The sequence below is a fragment of the Stegostoma tigrinum genome, chromosome 18 (genome assembly GCF_030684315.1).
Source record: "Stegostoma tigrinum isolate sSteTig4 chromosome 18, sSteTig4.hap1, whole genome shotgun sequence".
Classification (NCBI taxonomy): domain Eukaryota; kingdom Metazoa; phylum Chordata; class Chondrichthyes; order Orectolobiformes; family Stegostomatidae; genus Stegostoma; species Stegostoma tigrinum.
The window spans coordinates 2648032-2660076 of record NC_081371.1 but is presented as its reverse complement, the minus strand read 5'-3'; the positions used below and the strand labels follow the sequence as shown (position 1 = coordinate 2660076).

Here is a 12045-nt window from a genome sequence, read left to right as displayed (position 1 = left end):
TCGGTTGACATCGAGGTTAGACCAACATACCAAGGGGTCAAATACATTCTAATGTCATTTAATTCCAAACTTGTTACAGCAGTCTGACTCATACAAGATCAATTATGCAGGTCAAAGCCCATTATTGTCTCTCAGTTTTCCTCTATGCAACCAAGGTTACCAAAGGAAAGTAATGCACTCGAATCCTCGTGCATAAGAATGACGGTGGCTGTTGGGAAATGCTGATATTTATACATATACAACCTGTGAATTTTACTGAACCTTTGGCAAAGGGTGTATGGGCTGGGAATTTCTGCTCCCTCCTTTGCAATCCAAAATCGAAATGTTTGGATGTGTGTTGGGAATCGAGATGCTGAGGAATGGAGCAAGTAAGCCTGAAGTTAAAAGCTTCAGTGTGAGAGGCTTTTCGTGCCCCCCAGTTGCACTGTAGGCCGGTTGAATCAGCACGTTTGGGTAGCAGATTGTGTCAAGTAATCTGCACCATGTCCCAGCGTTGGAGCTTTTAGCCATCCTTGCCAGGGATTAGTGCCACAGAGGTTCACCACTGATTCCTGAGCTGATGAACTAACCTATGAGGAGATATTGAGGATTCTGAGCCTGTACTGTCTAGGGCTCAGAAGAATCATAAGTGATTTCTCTGAATCTTACAAAATCTTCACTGAGACTGACAGAGTAAATGCTGAAACAATACTCCCACTGACTGGGAATGGCAGTGAGTCTAGAACTGGGGAACACGGCCCCAGAATAAAGAGTAGGCCATTTAGGACTGAGATGAGGAATTTCTTCACTCATTCAGTGGGGAATCACTGTCTTTCTGTCCTCCATAAGACAGCTGGGGCTCAGTCTTTTAGTCTGTTCAAAACAGAGATTTCTTTAAAAAAAAGATATTGACGGATATGAGGAATAATGGTGAAAAATGGCATTTTGAGTTAGAAGGTCAGCCATGATTTAGCTGAATGGGGAAACAGGCTTGATGGGCCGAATGAGCTACTTTTCCCATGCCCTATAGATCTATTGTGTATCACACTAAATGTGGTAACCTGCAAAATCACAGACACAATGTGTTTCTCCCTCACACCCACTCCAAGGCTCTCTTTCTATGGTTGACTGTCCTCCTTGAGTGGATTGAATGCTTATAATTCTGCTTAGAGGCTTTGTATATGCAGCAATGGGAGGGAATCTTTGGCCATTAGTTTAAGGGAAAGAAACTCTGTCTTTGGTGCTATTCTGTCAGTAAAATTAAACAGAGGGAATTGTGCTGCTTTGTTTATGATGCCACGCATCTAGTGACCAGAGTCCATTTGACCCCAGCACATGCTGTTTAGGAAAATTCAATCCATTAAAATGCTGAAAACATTAAATCTTACTTGCTTTAGCCTTTGAGGAGAATTTCCAACTGTGTTGAAGTCTGAGCTCTTTGTACGGTGATGTTTGTTGAGTAGAAGCAGAGTCAACAAGAGGATATCAGATGAGTGGCTGGTGGAGCACTGATAAGGGTCAGCAGCTTGACCCAAGGTCATGTTTCAATCCTGAGGAATAGGGTCTTCAAGGACAACAGCATCAGATCCAACACTGAGTTTGTGGTTTACAGAGCTGTGGTGGTTCCCTCTCTCTGAGAGTGGCTCTGAGACGTGGACTGTCTACAACAGACACCTCAAGGCAATGGAGCAGTGTCACCAATGCTGCCTGCACAAGATCCAGCGAATCCACTGGGAGCACAGACGCACCAATGTCCACATCCTCGATCAAACCAACATCCCCAGCACCGAAGCACTGACCACCCTAATTGGCTATGATGGGCTGGGCACGTTGTCCACATGAGTAATGCAGGACTCCCCAAGCAGACACTCTACTCCCAGCTCTGAAACGGCAGGTTAGTGCCACGTGGACGGAGGAAACGCGTCAGTGATACCCTCAAGGCCTCACTGGCAAAGTGCAGCATTCCCACAGACACCTGGGAATCACCAAGACCATCCAAAGTGGAGGAGGCGCATCCGGGAAGGCATTGAGACTTGCCATCGGGGGAAATAGCAGAAGTCAGGGGAAAACGGTGTGAGCAGCATCTGCCCCACCCACGCCTTCCTGTGACCACATTTTGCCCATTGGAAACTAAAACCAGGCACCCTGTTACCATCTTTACTTGAAGGCTCATTACTGTCTGCTGGACATCTTTACAGCTGTGCTACCCAGAAGCTCCAGTCTTTCACTGCTTTCTGTGTCCCTCATGGGTCTGACTTCCTCCAGCAGATCTAATCTTCGCTCTCGCTAACCCAAGCTTTGCTTTTGCAGGCGCCTGAGGTGATTCGAATGCAAGATAAGAACCCCTACAGTTTTCAGTCCGATGTCTACGCATTTGGGGTGGTTCTCTATGAGTTGATGAGTGGACAATTACCCTACTCCAACATCAATAACCGAGATCAGGTGAGTAAATTCACTAGCATTACAGATTTAATTTATTTCTTCATTTTTTTTAATCATACAAATGTTATGTTCGTTGAGATGAGAATGTTAGCACTGAGAGTGTGAGGAAAAACCTTTTCACCTGGAGGGTGTTGGGAATCTGGAACTTACTGCCTCTGAGGGTGGCAGAGACAGAAACTCTAATCACATTGAAGGAGTATTTAGATGTATACTTATGATACCCAGACATACAAGGCTATGGGTCAAGTGCTGGAACATGGGATTAAAATAATTAGGTGGTGATTTCAGACTGCCATTGACATAAAGGGCTAAAGGATCTTTTTCTGTGCAAGTGATTGCTATGTCTCTAAGAATGGAAGGTTCTCAATAAATGCTCATTTATCAAACAATGTCAGAGCAAGTGAGAGTATATGCCATTTAAAATATCCAATTACAGTTAATATGTGCTGTCCCTGGCCTGGGAGTGTTCAATGGAGACAGTGTAGAGGGAGCTTTACTCTGTATCTAACCTCGTGCTGTCCTTGTCCTGGGAGTGTTTGATGGCAGAGGGGGCGCAGTGCTGTAAGAAACAGGATATCAGCAGTTTGGGCTCTGAGTAAACAGATTCGAAGCCAAGATGGCAAAGGAGAATCTCACCTTCCCATACAGGCACCGACTCAGGATGGCAGAGTGGATATCCACACCCTGTGGCATCAAGGGAGGGAGTGTGAGTGCGCACAGCGGTGAGTGTGTGGGGAGACAGAGTGAGTGAGCGAAGAAGGCAATAAGTGAGTGTGTGCAATGGGGGTAGTGTGATGGGGACAGAATGAAAGTGTGGATGAGAGGAGAGAGTTTGAATTTCAGTCAGAATGTGTGGGAGGGTACATTAGAGAGAGGGGACGGGGAGATTGTGTGCATGAATTGGGAAATTAGAGTGAGATCCTTCTCCCAATAGTGTACCAGCATTCTACTATCCTTCCCCTTACCCACACAATACAGTCAAACTCCCTCTCCCACTCATGCTTTCTCTTCTTTTTCCCACTCTCTCAGTTGCTCGTTTTCTCCTCCTCACACTCTCCCTTGTATTCTTCTACTTGCACTGTCTCTCCCTCATGCTCTCCTACTCACACGCTCTTCCCCCTTTCCCACTCTCACAATTGTTGTCCCTCTCCCACTTGCACGCACTTACTCTCTAGCTCCCATTTGTGCATGCTTTCTGCCTTTCACATTCACGTGCTGTCTCTCTCCCTTTCCTACTTGCACATTCTCTCTCTCACCTGCCCATTTGCACAGTCTGCCTCCCTGGCCCACTTGCATGCTGTCTCTCCCTCCCTTCCTCTCCTGCTCACCCTCTCCAACGCTCACTCTGTTGTAACTATGATGGTGAGGACAACCCGCCCTTCCTTTCCTTCCAGTTGAGGTATAATATCAGGTAGATACCGAAAACAGTTTTGAAATGTCCCTAAGGTACTGTTGGGTCTGCACCCCACTGGTTTGGTAGATTGTCAGTGGCTTGATGTGTTTTATCTTGTGGTTGGCTTTCAGATAATCTTCATGGTTGGCCGAGGTTATCTGACCCCTGACCTCAGTAAGGTGCGCAATAACTGTCCAAAGGCAATGAAGAGGTTAATGGCAGATTGTCTGAAGAAGAAACGTGATGAGCGCCCTCTGTTCCCTCAGGTAGGTGGAGGACCCACCTCCTCACTCCCTATATCAGCAGCTGGAGTGTGACAGGAAATGCTGCAGAACAGCTGGACAGCCTCTTGGGCCTTGTATCAATATAGGGAGTGCTGTGTGTGATTTATAAATTGTTAGTAAATATATATAAGTTTATAAATTGTTAGTAAATATATATAAGTTTATAAATTGTTAGTAGGTCCATGATTGGGGTATTGCATGTAGTTTTCAGCACCTAACTCTACGAAGTCTTGAAAAGGACCCAACAATGTCTTTTAGCCTTGATTACAATGGAGAAGAACTTGATGAGCTAGGGCCTTCTGATGCTGCAGAAGAGGTTATGGGTTGTTACTGAGGATGTCAAACTCATCAAGGTATTTGAATGATATATACCATTTTCATCAGTCAATCTCAAGTCGGGAGGGGATGCAGCAGGCTGATAATCCTCACCTGAAAAAGAGACAAAATTAGAGAGAATGTTTCCATGCACAAGGTAGACTGTTTTCCCCCAGTTGGGATTGAGGCTGAGACTCATCGTTGGGTCAGTACTTGCAAAGGGAGAAGGTGCAAATTGTTCTGGTACACAGCGTTGGGGATGAAGGCACAGGAGATGTTGTGGAGAATTCCAAGTAAGTTGTGGTTACAAGGGGACAGGGGTTCAAAGCAGCATGGCCACAGAGGGTGCACTGCCTACAGTGCTTGTCAGTGGCAGCAATGTCCCAGGTCCTACCTCAAATAAAGGTGGCACAGATCAAGAGAGAAAACACTGAGTGCCGTTCTCATTCCCTCCCCGCTCCCATTCATTCAAAGCCACCGAAAGCAAGCATCTGATTACACTTTTTTTAAGCTTGAAGTTTCTGTCTTGCAATGTGACTAATGTTATTTAATTCATTTGAATTGTATGCTTCGGCGACTGAAATTAAACAGGAGCAGACTGAACGCCCTGGGTCTTTTTTCTGTGTGAGTAGTTTTTGTGTACACAAGTGGTTGTGGTGTGTTTGGACTGGGATTGCTGGTCATTTCTCTACTAGTGGTAGACTTGGGAAAGGAGATGTCTCTCCGTTCTTGTCGCAACTTGCCCTGCCCTGCTCTGCCCAATGGGAGGTGTCAGCCCTGTCTTAGTCTTTCTGTGTTCGAGTTTGCTGAATCTCAAAAACAACACTGAACAAAACTTGCCTTTTTCACATGAAGTTTGAATTTTGTCAATGCCCAAACATTGACGTAGTAAAGGACTGCACACAATTGTGCCTGCAATGCATAGGGATGTACTAATTGCTGATACGCTGGTGGTATTATCACCAAACTATTAATTCAGAAACTCAGCTAATGTTCTTGGGACCTGGGTTCAAATCCCAGCATGGCAGGTGGTGGAATTTAAATAAAAATCTATAAAAAGAATCTGCAATTAATGATGACCATGAAACCATTCTCCATTGTTGGAAAAGCCTGGTTCACTAATGTCCTTTAGGGAAGGAAATTGCCATCCTTACCTGGTCTGGCCTACATGTGACTCCAGGCCCACAGCAATGTGGTTGACTCTTAAATGCCCTCTGGGCAATTAGGGATGGGCAATAAATGCTGTCTCAGCAGGGACAGTCAAAAACCATGAGTGAAAAAGTCACACAGAACGCAAGATTAACATGAATGCTATAACTGTAACCACCCCAGCTTGTTCCATCCCATCCCACAGGCTCCCCCTTCACCTGCTAGAATAGAATAGAATCCCTACAGTGTGGAAACAAGCCCTTCAGCCCAACAAGTCCACACCGACCCTCAGATCATCCCACCCAGAACCATCCCCCTGTAACCTAATCTACACATCCCTGAACACTACAGGCAATTTAGAATGGCCAGTCCACCTAACGTACACATCTTTGGACTGTGGGAGGAGACTGGAGCACCTGGAGGAAACCCACACAGACACGGGGAGAATGTGCAAACTCCACACAGACAATCGCCCGTGGAATCAAACTTGGGTTCCTGGCGCTGTGAGGCAGCAGTGCTAACCATTGAGACATCGCGCTACTCCAGCTGTCTCTGGTTGTCTGTCCCTTGCACTGCCCAGTCCTGCTCAAGTACAGAGGTTGCAGTGAAAGGCCAGAGACGGAGCAGCCCACTATCCAACAGGAGGAGTGAAAGCCTGGTTCCAGTTCCTCGGATGCAGCACAGTGAATATTTTAATGCCAGGGAGTCAGCCCTACTCATTCACCAATGCAGTGGCTTGTCCTGGGCATATAATGGGAGTAATAGCTTGGTTCACTTGAATGGGCTTGGATTGTCCATATACACATGCTGTGTTTGTGCTTTGATTCTCTCCAATCCTCCTGGGAATATGGCTGCATATTGTGGGGTGGAGGTCAGTGTGTGTGGCAGCTTCGAAGAGTGGATTGGCCATGACTCAAAGCTGCTTTAATGTAAACACCAGCCATCAGATAGTCTCAGCTTTCTATCCAGTCTATTTACTTGAGTGATGTTGTTAGCCCGTAATAATTGCAGGTGCTCAGTATGATCTGAGCCGCTATTCCTCTACAAGGCCTTTTCTGATGGGGACCGTCGCATACTCACTGCAACGTGCTGGCTTCTCCTTGGGCCATAAGTACCTGAAGACCAGCTGCGTCTCTAACAGCTGTGTACAAGCATCTGTACACACATAGGTTGGGGCAAGATGACTGTCATGTTGCTTGAATGGTGTTGTAGGTGCTGACAGTATCAGTTCCAACGGTCTAGGCCTGTGTCAGTGTAAACAAACATTGCGTAACTTGCAGAGAATGAAAAGAATTATACACAGATGTGATTTGATATGACTCAACTCTCCACTCTCTCATGCTGCTCCTAGTTAGTGGGGCCAAGGTTAGAATGTAGATCATTTGGCCCGAAGGGCTTTAAAAGTTAACCGCTCTCAGTTTGTGAAAAAGATTAGCCCAACCCAGGTTATATGACAGCAGAGTGCAGCCTGGGGAAGCAGTGATCAGGGGCAACAATTGTGTTGTGTGGTTGGTCTGCTCTCCCTGTAATCAGCTAGCTGTCTGGGACATTGCTGTCATTGACTGCCAGTGCCCATGGTTCTGAGTTTGGAGCCCCATATCCAGCCTTTGATTCAAGGCTCTCTGAGAACCTCTGGTACTGGAGAGGGAGCTTCAGAGGATGAAAGCTGGCCTGGTGAAGGAGGGTGTGTGCAGTAACAGGATCTGCCCAATAATGACGCGGTTCTGTGTTGCAGATCCTTGCCTCGATTGAGCTGCTGGCCAGGTCCTTGCCAAAGATTCATCGCAGTGCGTCGGAACCCTCTCTCAATCGGGCCGGTTTCCAAACTGAGGACTTCAGTCTGTATACGTGTGCTTCCCCAAAGACACCCATTCAGGCTGGAGGATATGGTGAGTGGGGGAACTCCTCAGTCTTGGTGCCTTGTCCACATCGGCCATTCCTAGTTCCTGTATAGCTGCTGAGCTGATGAGGCCCAACACACGCGCACTGACGACACTCCTCCCCGGTCAGTCTGTTAGCTGTTGATGTCTCACAGGGACTCAGTCTGCACGGTTTTCTCACAGCGGCTGGACGAGGGATGGAATTAGTATCCTCTTTATCACAGCTGAACCGCGAAGTTTGTGTTCACCTGATGCCCCTTCCTCCGCCACAAGGTTTTTTTTATGAAGCACAAGCAACAGTGACAATAACAACTTGTATTTATAGACCGCCTTTAACACAATGCTCCTGTGAAGCACCTGGGTGTGTTTAATTATGAGGGAAAGTGTAGCACTGAGCCACTTAGGAGATGTGAGGGCAGGTGACCAACAGCATGGTGAAAGGGCTGGATCAGGTTTTGGGTGGGAAAGCGAGATACAGGCACCAAAAGGTGTGATAGAGGGTATTCCAGAGCTGAAGAGCAAAGTAGCATCACCAAATCAGGGATGCTCAAGGACAGAAACTGAATCTCCTGTGGGACCATGGAGTTGTAAGAGAGGACAAAGACAGGGTGAACCAAAGCAGTGCATAGACTCATAGAACTACACAGTATAGAAGGGGCCCTTCAGCCATCAAGTGTATACTACCAAGTATACACTACTACTGTCCAGCACTAGGCCCTCTATTCCGCTTCAACCCTGGCTGTGTTGTTCAGCCGAGTATATGTTGTCTGACACCGTCCTATTCCCCATAACAAGCTTCTGTCCGTGGGTCTGACCAATAATGCTGAGCTATCCTCACTGAGAACTGACCAACCCCCAGAACACCGGTCAGCAGCGATGGTCATCTCTTCAATCAAGGCCCTTGCTCCCAGAGGCTAAAAGCCAAATGGGATCTGTCTGAGCACTTATGCTGGAAAGCAACCTTCTTACTCAGTCAGATATGGAGTGAAACTTCTACATTGACCCTATCAAACACTCCCAGGCTAGAGACTGCACAGGGTTAGATACAGAATAAAGCTCCTGTACGCCGTCCCACATGACCGTCCCTGGACAGGCACAGCACAGGGTTAGATAGAATACATTGTGACCGCTTGTGGTGTCCATATGGATTGCGTTTGTTGTTGAGAACTGCCACTGTTACTCTGGAACATGTATCTTAAACACTGTGCGTTTCCTCTTACAGCCGGTGAGTTTACTGCATTCAAATAGATGGGGACACCTTACCACCGGCCGGAGCAAGTGTTTGCTGTCACGTCTCGTGTCCTCCCAGTTGTTCCGGGGTTTAAACCTGCAAACAGGAACTACAGCTGTTGACTGAGCTGCCGTTTGTATCATTTTCAAGACAGATTCTGCCAACCGATTTCTGCAAAGTTGTAGCTCTGAAACTGCCTGATGCGCAAATGTGAGTTGCCCCAGAGCCAGCTGTAGCTGTTTGTCTCCCTGAACGAAGAGGAAGGAGGAAACAGCTTCTCTGGATACTGTTTGCAGTTACTGGGGAGAGGGACAGCGGCCAGGCATGAAGAGGAATCTTTGATAATCAAGGGACCATGGGGAGGTTGGGCTGCAACAATGTTGTATCGCCCACACTGTGTGATTGTCTCCCTGCCCCAGACTGGGTTGTGCAATAACCATGATTGAAGAGCAGGAGAGGCCCTATTACAATCGAGCAGGAAATGTTGTGGAACAGCTGCAGTGGCCGCTGTCCCTTGCTCAGCCCTACACTGAGGCACAGAGACACTTTTATTTATGTATATTTTATAATTTATTCATTCTTTCCTGTGAGAGGTCAGCACGCTCTTCCTGCCCCCACACAGCACCCCCCACCCGGTACTCCTGGTGCTCCCATTCTCCAGCTGATGCTTTTTGTCTCGGGTAATCTGTTGGTTTCTGCGTCCAGGAAGAGGGAGCAGACAGTGGGCTGTCACTGTTCCCCTGTAGGAGATCCCCCAAAATGACCATTAATTCCCTTCTCTGCTGCTCAGTTCCCACTGGGTGAAAATAGGTTGCATTTTTAGCCCTGGTCCTCCACCAGGTTACGGGGCAAGTGTGTGATCCTTGACCTTTGCTGTGAGACGGCGTGTTAAATGCAGACCGTAGAGCCGGCTGTTGCTCTCTTGCTCCAGCTAAGACTGTGCATCTGCTCCAGGCCAGTCGGCTCTCCCGCACTAGGAAGAAATAAAGGGCTCGGGGAATCCGATGTTGAATTCTGAAGGGCGTCATGGAGTTGTCAGAACAATGAGTATTCGACTTGACTGTGATGCCATCTGTTGTGGACTAGCTTACAGTCACAGGAGGTCATCAGACCTGAACAATGGCTCTTCGGAAAAGATTCAGATATTGAAATGAAACGAAGGAGCACTAAATTAGCCCCTGTGTTAATCACCAGCATGGGTCTTTGGCTGCTATTTCATACCAGTCAGGAGCAGAATTAGGTTATCCTAACATGCTGCAGTAAAATCAGGACCGATCTCTGTGCCCTCCATTTTCCTGCCAGTCCCCCCAGACCCTCATCCGGGGGAAGGGACAGTGAGGGGCTTGAAGATTGAACATTAAAATTCTAGTTGAAATCCACTACATGCCTAACCGATACTTGTACATCTCAGTTCTACCACATGGGCTGTTTCTAGAAACAGCAACTGTGGAGGTCAGTCTGTTAAGATAGGGCTATATTTGTATCAGCAGCAACACAAATTACTTAGAGACTCAATCTGTCCCGTAATGAGGCCCTAGTAATCTCTGTCAGTAAATGCTGTGTCAGTCCACTGGTCATATAATTACCCAACCTGAAAATTACCATTGACTGTCGGTTCAATCTAAATTTATAATACTCAGGCACTTCAGACTGGACATAGCCTTGTTGCGCCCAGTTCTAGATGGGACCAGTCCCTCAGTAACAGTCTCCACTAAGTTGGATCTAATGTTTCAGTTTACCATTTAAACAGCAACCCCTGTATTGGCTCTCAGTACAATGTAAAGACAGCTGAGCTTTAGTTGTCACCATCTTGTGCTTTTCCTTGTTACAGACCTTACCAGAGCCAGCAAGTGCTAGTGTCATTCACACTGAAAGGAGGTGGGTTCTATTGCGCAGTGTTATTGCCAAGAGGGTACAAGTACCAGTCATGAGCATTTAGCTCTGTAGCTGGCTAGGTTCTGTCCACAGCTGCATAGGCAGCTTCCAGCTAGCACTGCCAGCAAACTGTAGCCACAAACATCACAGCTGGTAACTCCATGCTGCAGTACAGCTACTAAGCGTTGGTCAGTCCATCTCTGTATCAGACCCTGTTTAAGGTAACTCCCCCCCCCCCCCCTCCCCCCCCGCCCAAAAGGTGATAGTTGGGGTTAGGTGCACCTTCTGGAGTTTTGCTGCTATGATTCAATTAGAAGCTGAACTTCATGACTGCTTTTTAAAAACATTTATGTACAAGACAAGGGATTAAAGTGATCCCTGTGCAATAACGTTCAAAATGTGAAACAGTTGGCTTTTGGAGACATCGCTTCCACTACAGGGGTGTAGACAGGGCAGAGTGTCACTTTCTGCTGCTGTGGCCCTGTCCATTGGTGAGACTACAGCTGAGGGAGTTTGAAAGAACGTCTGCCTAAAATAAGGCGACTACACCTGGAGTCGCAGCATGAGCGGCTGTGGATTGGAGTATGGAAGCCAGGGATTGCAATGGCAAAAATAAACCCTTGCAGTGTACGTTTTAAACTTATTCCTTCCCCTCCACGAAGGGGCACAGGTACAGAGGGCAGAGGGAGCTGACCCAACTTATACATTACCAGCTTTTGCAACGAGCAAGCCACTTATCCCCTACATAGCCCTGCAATCTTTTTCTTTGGTACAGTCCTTGCCAAAATTCCTATCTCAGAGAATTACCAAAAAAATCTTAATTTAGTAGGTGCTGATTCCAGTGCCAAACCAAAACGCTGGCACTTCTTGAGGTGCAGCAGGCTCCTAAAAGAGGGGGAATAAAAATACTGGTCAAGGTCCTGCTTTCATGTCTGTTCTAAGATTAGAGCAAGGATTGCTTCTCACGGTCAAAAATCAGCTTCATCTTGGATCAGTGTAAAGACTAAATGTACTGTCATTTGCATTCTGCTCCCTCCCCCAGTACCTTCAATTCTCACCTGTAAATTTGTAAAATGGAATATATTGTCAGTTTGCTATAGAGCATGGATACAAAATTTTGATAGATAATTCAAAAACCTTATTGTGTAAAGTTATTTAAAAGACTGTATTATAAAAGTTCTATGTATGTGAATATTGGAAACACTATAATAAAGGACCTGCATGGACTCTGCACTGTCTTCAGGCCTGTTGGCCAGTCTGTGTTACTCTCTACTCCAGTTACTGCGTTCACCTGGCTTTTTGGTAAGAGCATGCTGCAGCCACTGGGTTGTCAACTAACCTGGGGGGAGATGGCAGAGTGGGGAGTGAAGGAGTAGAGGCAAGACCTACACAACTCGGTGGGGCAGGTGGAGGGTTATGGCAAAATTAGCCATGGAGGGCTGCTGCCACTCTAGATTCATACAGCCAGCCACAAGCCTGATGTGCAAGTGAGCTCAG

At 46.9% G+C, this 12045-nt stretch overlaps 1 protein-coding gene across 2 annotated transcripts in view; it reads left to right on the top strand.

The window, feature by feature from the left end:
- Nucleotides 1–11764, top strand: part of braf (B-Raf proto-oncogene, serine/threonine kinase) — a 103661-nt gene extending 91897 nt beyond the window's left edge. For both annotated transcript variants that reach the window (XM_048549172.2, XM_048549171.2), the window contains 4 exons: nt 2290–2421; nt 3946–4080; nt 7298–7451; nt 8665–11764. In XM_048549172.2, the coding sequence (XP_048405129.1) occupies nt 2290–2421; nt 3946–4080; nt 7298–7451; nt 8665–8690 (447 nt within the window). In that variant the 3' untranslated portion in view covers nt 8691–11764. The remainder of the gene's footprint in view (nt 1–2289; nt 2422–3945; nt 4081–7297; nt 7452–8664) is intronic.
- Nucleotides 11765–12045: the final 281 nt, after the last annotated feature.